This window comes from Chiroxiphia lanceolata, chromosome 1, assembly GCF_009829145.1.
Source record: "Chiroxiphia lanceolata isolate bChiLan1 chromosome 1, bChiLan1.pri, whole genome shotgun sequence".
NCBI classification, from domain to species: Eukaryota; Metazoa; Chordata; class Aves; order Passeriformes; family Pipridae; genus Chiroxiphia; species Chiroxiphia lanceolata.
The window spans coordinates 145,006,400-145,020,087 of NC_045637.1; the positions used below are offsets into that span (position 1 = coordinate 145,006,400).

General features: G+C 39.7%; 1 protein-coding gene across 1 annotated transcript in view; it reads left to right on the top strand.

The window, feature by feature from the left end:
* Positions 1 to 13,688, top strand: part of ADARB2 (adenosine deaminase RNA specific B2 (inactive)) — a 305,220-nt gene that overhangs the window by 186,747 nt on the left and 104,785 nt on the right. Inside the window, exon 2 of the mRNA XM_032708225.1 lies at positions 9,071 to 9,157. Coding sequence (XP_032564116.1) covers positions 9,071 to 9,157 — 87 coding nt within the window. The remainder of the gene's footprint in view (positions 1 to 9,070; positions 9,158 to 13,688) is intronic.

The following is a 13,688-nucleotide window of genomic DNA, read 5'->3' on the forward strand; positions in this document are numbered from 1 at the left end:
TCGTGTTGAGGTGAAGCACATTGTTATGCCCATGTTATATGATCCAAACTTTACAGTGAAACTATCATCTTACAAGGTATAAAATAAGTACTTAGTTGTTCATCCACACTGCACCTACACAAATATCTTCTTCAGTTTCCCCATGTAGCAAGTCCTAGTGTTTGCAGTTCTTTGAATACCTTCAGTGGGAGCTCTGTGAGCATAAAGGAGACTTGATCCCTCTTTAAGTAACATCCTTCTGTTCATTACCCAAAGCTCTGTTAAGATCAAGGACTGAAACTCTCAAAAAAATGTGTCAACACTAGAACCTTCTTTCTGGGACTACATTGCTCAGGAAAGCAGGACATCTCCCACTGCACCATATAATCCAGCCACAGGCATTGGTAACACTCATCAGAACACAGATCAAGATTTCCTGGCAAGGTAGGGTAGAAATCATGTCTCCTAACTTTGGACATCCACAAGTTAGGTTTTTGAGTCTAAATCGATAGTCCAGGTCCGAAGTAAAATCAGTAGGCATCTTCTGGGAGTCATTTATTGTACTTATCTCAGGAGGCATTTATTTGTACATGTTCACGCTGATGAAATCAGTCCCTCCTAGGGTTGTTCAGTCTTTCTTACAGCAGATGGTGGCTGAACTTGGAGTCAGAGTTTGGAAAACTGAAGTTTGGTTTTAACATCTCAGCCCCGCCTTACAATTCATGTACCTGAGTGAACTGCTGGTTTCAGAAGGTGACAAACCATTTCAAAATCAGATAGTGCAGCACAAAGCTTTGTATCCTCTATGTCCTTCTGCATTCAGAGTCCTACTGCCTGCAAAGGCAGCCACTTTGCCTCCTCAACCTTCAGCTTCACCGGCTCCAGGCATTCTTTTGAATACCATTACTAGCTTTGGTGCTCTTACTCTGGCATAAACCACTCATGTTTCACATAATCATAATTTATTTGACAGGTTTAAATTAGTAATAGGCAAACTTCTCTTAACACAAATAGAGAATTTTCATATAGTTTTTCCACCTCAGCTTAGCAAAGTCTCCTTAAGTAGTGCAGAGTTGTATGTAGACACCAGCTAATGAGATACTAGTCTATTCACCTTATTCATGGCCAAACTAGTTACCCATATGACTGAAGAGTTTTGCTCTTTAGTAATACTGTTTGGCATACACTTGAATAGTCACAGTTAATCACAAAGATTTATTGTATGCTTAAAAAATCCACTGGACATTTTTATGCTTTCCATTGCATCTCCATTGAGCACACATTGTGAACTGATGGGTTTCATGCAATTTATTCTCTGTGCTTCTCCTCTTTTCTACAGTGATAACATCCTAAAAAAATGGGGGTAAAAAATAGGAAATAAAACCCTGTCATAGTTTATAGAATGCAAAATAAAAATATTTTCAAAATGAATGTTCAGATAGCAAAAGAAGTTTGCAAAGATGTGATTTTTACACTGCCATCTCCAAGCCACAGCCAGATCACTTAGAAATACATAATATAGTACACTCCACAGGCAGACCGATGCACATAAACTGATAATAACTCAAGAGGTTTTATCTCCATGTTTCCTCAAGCGAGGCATCAGGAGAGAGAAACAAAATTAAATAGTTTTAGATCTAATTTTACTAGGCTGAACTGGATTTCAAATTGATTTCCATGGAATCTAATAGAGAACAACACACATACACAATACCTTTCTTATAAAAAATCCATCAACCACCTTGTGTTTTTACTTACTTTGCTCTTTACTGGAAGTAATAAGAAACTAATATTTTACAACACAACGTGTTTCATTCTATAAATGGTCTTTCATAGTGAAGGTGCTTGGAGTGTGCTGTTAGGGAGTGCTGAAGTACAGCCCCTGAAGTTTGTCTATGCAAATGCCTGTTTACATTCATAGGGTGAATCTGCAGCTAAACCCCATCATCTCCATTCTGAAAATGCAGGAGAAGAGAGCTGTAGGACATACCACTGTAGAAAGAAATAATGTCCCAATGAGTACTGCAAGCAATTAAACACATCCCCATGCATCTCAGACCATACTGGACGAATTCATACAAATCACATGCATGGCTTTTATGCTGATCCTTTCTGCTTTCTCAGTGATAAACCCGAAGTTGCTTTGGCCTCAGAGTAAATTAGTGCAGCCATGGGTGGAGGCACTGGTGGGACACAGGTCTGCAGAGCAGCCAGAGCACAGGGCATGAACCTGCCACTGCCTGTTAGGGGCTGGGTTGGCTCTGGTAAAACATTTCTTCTCCAAAGCTTTCCAAGGGTAGCAGTTCTGGGTCAGCAAACAGCTGGAACAGGATGCACAAAGGATTAGTCCAGCTGCCAGACCCCTGAGCTAACTGATGTTTCACATTCAATGTTCTCTGCAGTATCATAATACCATAAACTCTTATTGCTACTTAATATAATTGCATTTCAGAGCCCTCATCTTGGACATAGATCCCATTTTGCTAAGCACTGAACAAGAATAGAGCAGAAAGGTATTCTATGCCCCAAGAACTAGATAAATAAATTATAAAGGCAGCAAGTAGATCTATTTACAGAAGTCCCCTGCATTTGGCAGACCATATTCAACTTGCAGGCAAGGCAGAGGGGCAAGTGCTTTTGCGCCTGGGCGCTGCATCGTACTGAACAGCTTGTTGCCCTGTTTCAGAGGAAGATTTCATGGCTCCAGGTTCACACCTCTGACTTCTAACTCAAGGCACAACCTGCTTCATGCAGCTGAAAACCTTCGCCTGAAATGCTGACTATCTAAATGTTCCATGATTTTTTCTTCCCTTCTGGTTATCAGGCTAAAAAAAATTGTGCTCTGATATTTTATGTCTTTTTCTCAGGTCTTTGCTGAAGCAGAGAACAAAACCAGTAATGCTGAGTACATTTTTCCTTATAAAAACCTAAATCCCTTAATCTGAATGTTACCTTTTCTCCCTGCTTTTAAGAAAAATGTTCCAGTCGAAAATCATATTTAACCAGGAGGTTTTTTTCTCTCCACGTATTCCTCTGCTACCTCTAAGAAAAGCTTTCCCTATTGTTCCCACGTGGGCCAGGGTGGGATATCACTTCAAATGCCTTGGATTGAAAATCAATTACAAGAAGCAGACCTTTGGTAACTGCCCACCTTGAAGGCCACAGTCTCAGGGGTGGCAAGCAACAGAGCTGCAGACAGAACAGTCCCACATATTTTAACTCTTTCATATCCTCCAGTCTACAGTCTGCTTTTCCTACCCCGGGCTGCTCAGCCAGATGTACTGTTCAGGTTGCATTGACTGATGGCTCTCAAGGGTCCATGGTGACAGCAAAGTTCACTTTCAGGCCTCACAGTGTAGGGCTGAGAGGAAAAAGCAGAAACCAAGGAGGAATGGGCATGTGCCAACAGCCCCTTGCAAATATATGCAGACTTGAACTTACCCATGCAAGACAACAAACTGGAGCTGCTGCAGAAGCACACAGCTGTACCAAAGCTGCTGCTGTGTCTGCACAGAAACATCAGCCCTCTGAAGGGGTTTAGGGCAGGCACATTTTCAACTTAAATATGGCTGGAGTAGATGGACAGACTGTCCTCCCAGCCCCACCGGTACTGTGGTGGCAATTCATAGGCACTCCAGAGCAGCTTTGTCAGTGTGGGTATAAAAGAGAATCACACAGGGCCTTCCTACTTGCCTGTGAAGCAAAAACCACTTGGGCAATTCTGCTGAAGCCCTGCACACTCAGACATCCGTGACTCAGCAGCTGGTTGTCAAACTCAGCTGTAAAGGCTGATTCTGACACCACGCCAGTAAATCCCTATCTAGAAACTGGCTGCTTAAACTAAATGATGCAGCATGGTGGCTGTACAAGCCATAATTTAGAAGGCTGTGAGCCCTTCTCAGTAAGTGCTGTGGTTTAAAGACATTGTTATGTTCCCCACAAATTTGGCATATTTTTCTTTTGCGTTAAGAATCACTTCATCCTGTCAGTCACTGTCAGCCCAAGCCTGAGCCAACTAAGATATGAGAAGGAAGATAAAGAATCATCTCCTGGTGTGCAGGCTCTCTTCTCCCTGTATCCCCCCTCTTTCAAAATAAATCAAGGCTAACACAACTGTAAAAATGTAACTATCCATGTATCCAGCTGCAACTGTTGCTTTAGAGAAATAAATAAAAAAAAAAGGCTTTTCCCAAGAGGTTTTGCAGCTGAGTTTACATTATTGCATCACATTTGTCCCTTCCTGAGTAATTTCATACTCTGCAAAAACCAAATGAATTACTTAGGACTGGTTTATAATGTCCACATTGTGTTTTTAAAAGAATACTTTTGAAGAAACCTCTGACAAGTAAAGCAGTTTACAGTAATCAATTTGAATATGAGAATGAAAAAATTCAGTAAAATATTGTTAACACTGATCTGGCAAGCCGCTGGTTTGCATCTGTCTAATCCTTCTTGGCTTTGGAGGTTGCATTTTTAAAAAACAATTATTAATAATTCTCATTAGCTGCCAGGTAAAAGAGCATGCCACAAACTTCTGCTTAGAGATTAGCCAATATTAGCAGACAATACTGGCTTTTCCAAGTTTCCAAGGACTAGAACCTGCTGCAGGATCTCATGGTTAGGACAAGTTTTTCTATTGAGGTCCATAGGGATAGGAGAGTACAAGGATGGGCCCAAGGACAAGTGTAACCCCCTGCAGATGCCAAACCATTTCCCTACAGCCCTTCAGCACCAACAGCTCCTCAACCTCCCCACCAGACAAGCCATCCCAGCGCTGCACTATCCTTAGTGTTAGGAAGGGGTTTTTTAATGTCTAAAGTGAATTTTCCTTGGTGCAATTTAAGTCCATTACTTCTAGTTGTGTTAATGCACATAGAATACAGTTTGCTCCTTTCTTCTATCCAACAGCTTTTTATGTGCTTGCAGGCTGCTGTTATGACCCCACTCAGTCTGCTCTTCTTAAAGCTAAACAATTTGTCCAACATCTATAAGGGCTGATTTTTAAAAGTGTTGAGCTCCTGCTGTTTCCACTGCTTTTATTCTGGTGATTGAGAGTGAAAGAACTTCCGTGGAGTTGATGATCAAGCTGTATTATCTGGTGCCCTTTAAATACTGACAGGTATGAAGGGCATGAATGCTGTTTATAGCTGTATATGTGTATTCTTGTCTTCACAATAAAAGTGTATTTACAGGACCTGTGACCAGCCTTCTGACTACATCTCCAGGGCAAGAGTAACTTCACAAAAAGAACAGATTTTAGTGGAAACTTGGCTGCCTGCCTTATATGCCAGGCTTTGCTGAATCATTCAAACTAAACCATTTTCTCTATTTCATGCAAAACATATCTTGGCCCATGGGGTTTTATTATTTGTTTAAGTTATTTATATGGCTACTGTCAAAACAGTGTTCATGATTTTTTTTTAACTATTTGCTATTGCTGGAAAATATATCCTTAAGAAGAGTAAACCAAAATCCTTTTCCATTCCAAAACAGGGGAGTGAGGTTTCTTCTCAGGAGAAATGGTGATTTTTGTGCTTAGAGTACTGGAGCAGATTTCCACTTGGAAGGCTGTTTTTACAGTGAATGCACTACAAAACATGATGCTATCATACTGCGTTAGTGTTTCAGGGTGACTAGAAATAAATTCCTATATATCTGCTCTTTGTCTCTCAATTTCCATTGTAAACAAAGCTTCCTTTTTGTCCATGTAAGCCCTCATGAAATCTCTTCTTCATGCCATCAGACGCTTCTGGTACAACTGTAATGCAAGCAATAATATCTTCCTGTATTGGTTCTCATAAATGTAGGGTTATGTATTCTGCCTTTCTGCAGAAAAGAGTTTTTGAAATGTCTTGCTTTCTTCTCTTAAACCCTCTCTCCTAGCTTTGGAAAATAACTTCCTCAGGAACAAATACAGAGAACATTTACAATTATAAAGTAAAAATAGATGCTCTAATTTTGGGCTACCTGTCATTGCTTCTTTTTGGAAAAAAAAAGAAATCATGGAAGGAGAAGAGAGTGAGAGAAGAAAGGAAGCTTTAATGATATTTTTCTGAATGTCTTTTTTTAATCTAAACTTGTCCTTTATTCTTATTCATAAGATTTTATCAAACTGCTAAGCAAATAAGGCTAATTGTGATGGGCATTAACATACACAGGAACCATAAAGTGTGAATACACAACTCCCCTATCTTGTTCTGAAAAGGTAAACTAAATTAATGCTGAATTTCACCATTGATAATAAAGTAGAAATAGTGCCCCATAGTCTGTATGGCAATAGGCAATAACATGCAAAAGATGGAAGTGCACAATCATACCAATAGTTTTACACCTAGCCATATTATTTCCCTGTAAATATGTACATTTAATTACCCTGTCATTTATCTTCTCCTCCTCCATAGGCTCAATAATTCATCTGTGCAACGTGTAAACTACAGCTTTTCTCTTTTTATATACCTCACTCAAAATCCTGCCTTTCTCCTCCTTCCAGAGGAGGAGAAAATCTTCCATTGCTCAACCAATGGATTGAAATATTGAACTACAATCTTTATTATCTATATTGATGGAAGGATATCCTGTTATTAGAGCCTGCTTGAGTTTGGTTGACACAAACCCATCCATTGCTGCTCTAAGTGTGCAGCAAATTTTACATCCTGTTTCTCTGTCACACAAAGCAAAGGCACCAGCAAGGTCTTTGGGAAGAGATGAGAAACAGTAATAACAATAGCTTAGGATGGCTAAACAATCCCTTAAGGCAAAAGGAAAATTAAATTGATAAATTTTAAATCCACATAGTAAATTTCACCTATCAATTGCACAAAACTAAATCATGAAATATTTATTTAACTAGTAATAATATAGTATAAAATTACATGGGCTTGCTTTTTGATTGGTGGCAGAAGTAAGCATTAGTCACTGCAGCAAGAAAGCACATGTCCTCATTGCTTGGTTAATGAGTTAACTCTCTATGACAAGTGAGAGTATTTTCTCAGCAAAGATTTAGGTTTGTGTGCAACATCCAGTGTCGTGAGGGTTAGTTCTGAAGATATGACAGCTGTCAGCAGTCAGGCCCAGGTGGAGTACTCTGGATTCAGCTCACTGCATCTCAGTATCCAGACACAACAGTCATTGCTGGTGCTGAAGCCAAGGGCTGCCCTGATCCTATGTCTCTCATCTGAAGCATTCCCCTTTCCAAATGTAGTTTTTTGGATTAGGTCCCAAAAGCCTACACTCTTTTCACTTTAATCAAAGAAACCAGTTGGGAAAGTCAGGAGTGAATACCAGCTTTTATTGTGATCACAACCCAACAGTCTCACAAGCAGTGAGATGGTGTCATACAGAGACACCACATTTCTCAGTGAGCAGTGCCTTAGCAAAAAAGTATCAAAGGATTCACTTAGGAAAATCTTTTGGCTATAGCGTTCATAAATAGCTTCATTCTTTTTGTTCCTGACATCACTGCAATCCCTTAATGAAATTGCAATTGAAGGAGGCTAATTTGTGCTCTAATTATATATTAGTCTGGGCTGAAAGGTTTCTGGACGGAAAAAGGTTTTCTTCAGGCAATCTTTTATTCTGCTCATTGTATTTACTTAACAAAGAGCAGTCAGCTTTTACTGTGAATTCCTGTAACAGAGTTGAGCTGTAGTGTTACCCAGCTAAGGGCAAACATATGCAGTCATTTCTGATGGGTTCCGATAACAGTCTTTAACAAGAGCAAGGATTATTTTCAAATGTAGGAAGAACCAGACCAAAAAGCTAACAGATGTGCTGCTGAAAAAGTTTGAAAGTTCTTCAGCTGGAATATCTTCCAGACCTGTGGTAGTTTAGCAGACAGATAGTGTAAGGAAATTCAGAGAAATATTTTCTCACTAATAAAGAAAGTCCACATAGAAATATTTTTTCCTGGGTCACTTGAAAGAATATATTTTTGGTCTGGTTTTGATGCTTCTGCCACAGGATGAAAGGCCAGCATTGTTCACAATGTGCAGGATGCAGAGCATTTCCACCTGAAGAAATAGGTGAGCCTCAGTTACCTATTTCCTCAGCCATAGCTGAGGCTCTCTAAACAGACAAGTACTTTAGGAAAGCAACTGAGTTCTTCAAAGCTGTGGATCACCTTTGTAAGGTGTGTTTCTGTTTCTTCTGTCAAGTAGACACCCTTTTAATGTTGGTCCCCAGTAAGGTCCCCATAGTTTGTCAAGAGGAATTCGGCCTAAACAAAGTAAAGGTCCAGATAAATATATTAGTTATCAAAGGAAATAAAATATTTAAATATATCTCTGTTTCTAGTGTTTGTGTTAACTTCAGCATTTCCCTGTAGATAAATCCTTAGCCAAATTTTAAGCTAGTATAAATCAGTATCAGTTCTCATTTTGCTGAATCTGTCCTGGCATCTTATGCAGATTCTGATCGTGGCACATGGAAGTAAATGTTTCTGCCATCTACTATCTGCAGGATAAACAGAAACTGCTGTTAAAAGGAACAGCACTTAATATGAATATGCACAAGAGGGGTTTCAAATAGTGTTCTTATTGTATGAATAATAGCTTCCTGTGTACACTATAAGGGTTTCCCAAAAATCATATCAACAATTTGTAGATTTAGAAGCCATTGTAGCCTCTTGTACTATCGACCCTTGAGCTTTCTCTAAGACTTCTGCTTCAATTTCCATCAGGGAGAGAAAGCAAGAGGAGTTGATGGTTTCATGCATTGGAGCTGATGGTCTCATCCATTAGAGCAGTTCTCATGTCCCTTCTCCCAGGGCTGACTGCCTCCCCTGATCCCAGCTGGACCAGTTCAAGTATCCTGCACTCTGCAGTGCTCAGGCACCACTGCTGGGAAGTGCAGCCAAGGAACATTACATGGGGTCAGAAACCAGGAGAAATGTGTGTTTGGCGTTTGCTTGTGCCAGCTGTAATAAATTCATCGAAGCTCAGTGAATTTTGGTGGGATTGTAGAGTCAGAAAAAAATTTTAAAAAAGAAACAGACTTGCCGAGATGTTTTGACCTCAGTAAAACTGTGAAGTAGAACTGAATGCATTGACTGAGTACTGATTTTATATGTATCTTTTCTTCTGTTTTCTTCCAGAAAAACTGAGCATACTGTCAACCTTCATAGCACCCTTCAAGTACCTGAGTCCTGGCCCAACCACCATGGAGGATGAAGACAATTTGAGTAAGCAGTCTCTTTTCTCCATAGATGAATAATAAAGTTGAAAAATAAAAGCTCTGCAGTGTAGGAACTATTGTGGAAACAAGGTGGATTTGCAACTCTTGGCAGACCATAAATCCAGTCCTCATGTAAAATGTAAGATTCCATGATGCTGAGTGCAAACACGTTCTCCAGTTTCCAGAAAAGGAGGGGTTGATCTCAACTCACCTTCCCAGTTTTCTTTGTGCAGACTCTGGCAAGGGGAAGCTGTAAACAGTATGTCACAAATACAAAGGAAAAACTTCTTACGAAGGTGAGATGTTACGAAGGTGAGCTCACGAGACTGTGGAGCTCCTTTTCCTTTCCTGTTTATGTTACTTTATTTTGCTCCCTTGCTTTTCCCATAAAAAAGGACATTTTGTGGTGTGTGTTCCTCCTGCTTTTATTTCCTCAGTTACAAAAGGACTTTTGCAAAAGTAAAGATTGCAGGATTGAGACATCCACTTAAACTGTTTACTTCTGTGATATGACCTGGAGAACAAAAGAAAGAGAAAAAAAAAGGGAAAAGAAAAGGAAGGGAGCGAGGAAGGAAGGAAGCAAGGAAGCAAGGAAGCAAGGAAGGAAGGAAGGAAGAAAGGAAGGAAGGAAGGAAGAAAGGAAGGAAGGAAGGAAAACAAATTGAGAATTGATTAACCAGACTTACGTAAACTAGACATAACCTAAAAATTAGCCACTGTATTCTCTTTGGCCCTTATACCTCAGCCAACTGCCTCAGCCCATGACTATGGAGGTGGAGGAAAATGAAGTCTGAGAGTGGGCAGATAGGACTTAATAACCCTAAGTAAGCTCTTCCATTTTTCGCCTAGAAGCAATTATTTAGTGTTATGCAGCCCTGCTTATTGTAACACATCTTGAATCTTTGTGGGGTGAAAAAAAAAAGAGAGAGAGAGAGAAGCTTTCTGAACCAAATGAGCAACATTTTAGCATCACCTTCCAGATGGGTTTCTTTTCCAGTCAGACACATGCTGACATGTTGCCCTATTAGAATCAGTTGCTGGGAGGAATTGGCAGTTTTTTCCCTGTTGTTGCTAAACTGCCGTGGTTTGGTCATGGTGCATCACCAAAGGGAAGAGCTGCTGGAGGATTGAAGGAGCACAACCTGCTATTTTCTGCTGCTGAGCATCACATGGACATCACACCGTTCTGCTGCACACAGTGACTGGAAGGCTTTTACAGATCTTAGCAAAGGCAAAAAAATCCTGAAAATCCTTCAAAATTGCTCCCAGGAAGGCTACATTTTACGAAAGACATATGAGAAGTATACACACACCCAGGAAACATATTATGCACACGATAAGCTTGTACAGGCACCTCCTGCGTAATAGTTCCCAAATGTGCTACTTAGTTATTTTTAGGTGATGTAGGAAGTTTGTGCAAGCCAAACACTGTAACACCATTTTCTTATTGCTACTGTAATGCCAAGACAGCTTGTGCCTGTGTGGGCTTTAAAATAGCTCACGTGGACAGGGTAAGCTATGTTTTCTGAAAGAAAAATAGCAAATGTCACTGTTTTCAGGGTCATCCTACCCAGCTCTCCTTTTGGTCAAACATATGCTCCAGTGAAAAGGCAGCTATTTATTTTTGGTACACAGAACACATTTTAGGTGTTACTATTAGAGTCTTAGGAAAAAAAAAAAAAGAATGAATTAATTTAAAGTCATCCATATTTCAGTGTTCACTTCTAGTATAGTGGTATAAATCCTACTAAAGCCTACAGCACACATGTACCTATGGAGTAATTCAGCATTTTAAAGAGCTTCAGTGACTTGCTCTGAACAAGCAGAGAAACCTTCTTTGTGTTAACAATTTAACAGGAGCCCAGGAGAATGCTGGCAATGTAGAGAAGTGGGTTGCTTGTCCCTGTAGTTTTCTGTTCACTGAGCATACTATGAGAGTGTCGCTTCCCATACTGTACTGTATCCATGAGCAGAGTTCCACTAGCTGAAATGGATAAAAATCCTGTTTCACATTCCTTTAGGCCTTCTTTACAAAGAGAGCCATGTAGGTTAACTACAGCTTCATTTTCAACAGGTGATTATTAGCATATAGACACTATTTTTGTGGTTTATGATCCATGAACTAATATTAGAAAAAGTATCAGTCACCATGCACCTTTGGAATAGAATTTTGGATAAAGTAATCATCAGTCTCCGATGAAGACCTAATCTTAAACATGCAAGAAAAGGACCTGTTCATCTCCAGAAGTCAGTTGTACCTAAGAACATAAGAAGTCTCACAGAGGATTAGAAATAGGAAGTTTAGCTCTGTGCAGTGTCTTCAACATTTGTTGTTAGTGACGGACTGAGAAAAAGGATATTTAAATTGGGATCCTCCCTTGGTATATCTTTCTAGCACCTAACAAAAATTTAACTTTGCTAGAGTTTGCACCTGAATCATCCTATTTCTCAGACATCAACAGACCTGTCTAGTCCTCTCCGGAGCCCACTGATACTTCTGATCTCAACAACAGCCAGGAACAGGGAGTGATTTAGAGTGCTGTCAAAAAGTACACCCTTTTATTGCTTCAAACCTGCTGTCTCTAGTGCTGGGATTGAATGAAACAGTGAATAATCTTTCCCTGTTCACTGCCTGCCTGCCTGCCTTTCATGATGTTACAAACCCATGCCTGTCCCTGATCTTTAATCGTTCCATCCACACTATGCCATGGGATCAAGGCAGAATACCACCAGGCACAGATAGTTTTGAACCTAGGTTGTGCCTCTAGCAGGAATGTATGATTCCTGCAGATCTCATTATGGAATGCTGCCATAAACAGAGGCTCACTGCAGCATATACTTCTCCCCAGTGTCTGCAGAGGGAGCTGATGGCTGGAGGGGAGGGTTCCACAGCCACAGAAAAATCATGGTTTTACATTAAGGTTTAAAAATACCTATGTGTGTTGTCACATAAGAGAGGAAGGAATAATTTCTGTTGTTAGCTACAAGTTTATTATTCCAAAGTCAAGAATATCAACCTAAAAATCCTATCAGAATAGTTCTCAAACCTCCGTTGTGGATTCAGTAACTGTATGAAATGCCATCTTGTTTCCAAGAGGAGACTTCCCTACATTGCATTCGATGTAGTAGCTGAGCTTGGACAAAGATGCTGTGGCTCTGGCTGCGGGGTTCATACCTATTGTTTCTGATTTAAGATTTTTCACTTTCAAGTATGCCAGGAAATTATGGAAGTCAATCCTTCTAGCCTCTGCAGTCAATGTGATATAGATGAACAGCAAAAATGTACTCTACATAAGCAAGTCAAACAAGGGTTAGATTTCAAAACACAGAAAAATAAGAATTAAGTCCTACCTCTATTGTTAAAAACGTGTTGATAGAAATACAGTGTTTACTAAATGTTTCTAAAGACAGCAACTGCCTGTGTCAGAGCTATCATTGAATCAGGAGTTTGCTGTAGAGGTTGCAAATTCTCTCTTTCAATACCACAGCTTTTCAATAATGTAGTGCCCATTGTAAATTCAATAGTAAAGATGCCAGCCAAAATAAAGATGCCAGCCAGAATGAAGATGCCACCTCTCCTCTCCCATCCTCCCTAGAAGTTGTCTTGGCAGCAGAATAACCTTCAACAGGAACAATATTATCTCTTCAAATGTAGCGTGGAGTATCGGATGGTTAGTTCTGCAGAGCCCTTACGACCTAGAGACATAGGCAGTGTCATTATTAGTGATGCATTATAGTTCTGAAATGCTCTCGATGATGCAAACTCTCTAAGTTAACTCTACTGTGCATAATGACCAAAAGGAGAAAAAACATGAAAGAGCAGACAGAAGATTGAGGAATAGTGCATAAATAAATATATTTCACTAACTGCTCCTCTCTCCCGTTCAATTACTGAAGCAAAGTCAAGATCAAAATGTCTCCTGTTGCTTATGAAACTGCAAAAATCAATGAATAAAGTTACCTGAGGACATATTACAGTGCAAAGCTGTGGGACTTTTTAGAAAACTTACACAAGAAATTAGAAACTATAGCCAAAATTCATGTTATTTTTATTCCTCCTTTTTTTTAACTCTATCCTCTTCTAATGTTATTATTCTCCAACCTTTCATCATAGGAAAACCATAATTTATTATCTTTCTTTTTTCCCAAAATATGTTTGGGGAACTCAAGAACAAAGACATTATGAGAGATAACAGGACTGAAAATGATACACAGTTTTGCATTTTCCCTGTGTGCATCCTCTGACTTACCCCTTTCCTTTTAGTGCTCTTCATTTCTAAAATTGCTTGTGATTGTTCTATTACAGCTGCTTATAGTATTTATCTTCCATAGTTTGGTGTCATTTGCCTGCTTTGTCTGACTTTCACAATAGAACTACATGTGCCACCATTAGAGAGGTAATCTTATGTCTGCTACACAGAGGTCTCATAAAAGACACATTTCAAAGACTTCCTATTTCAAAGATACCTGAAAGTATAAAGTAATTCCACATTTCCTAGCAGCTGCCAGGTATCACACAAGTCCATCAGGCTCCCAGA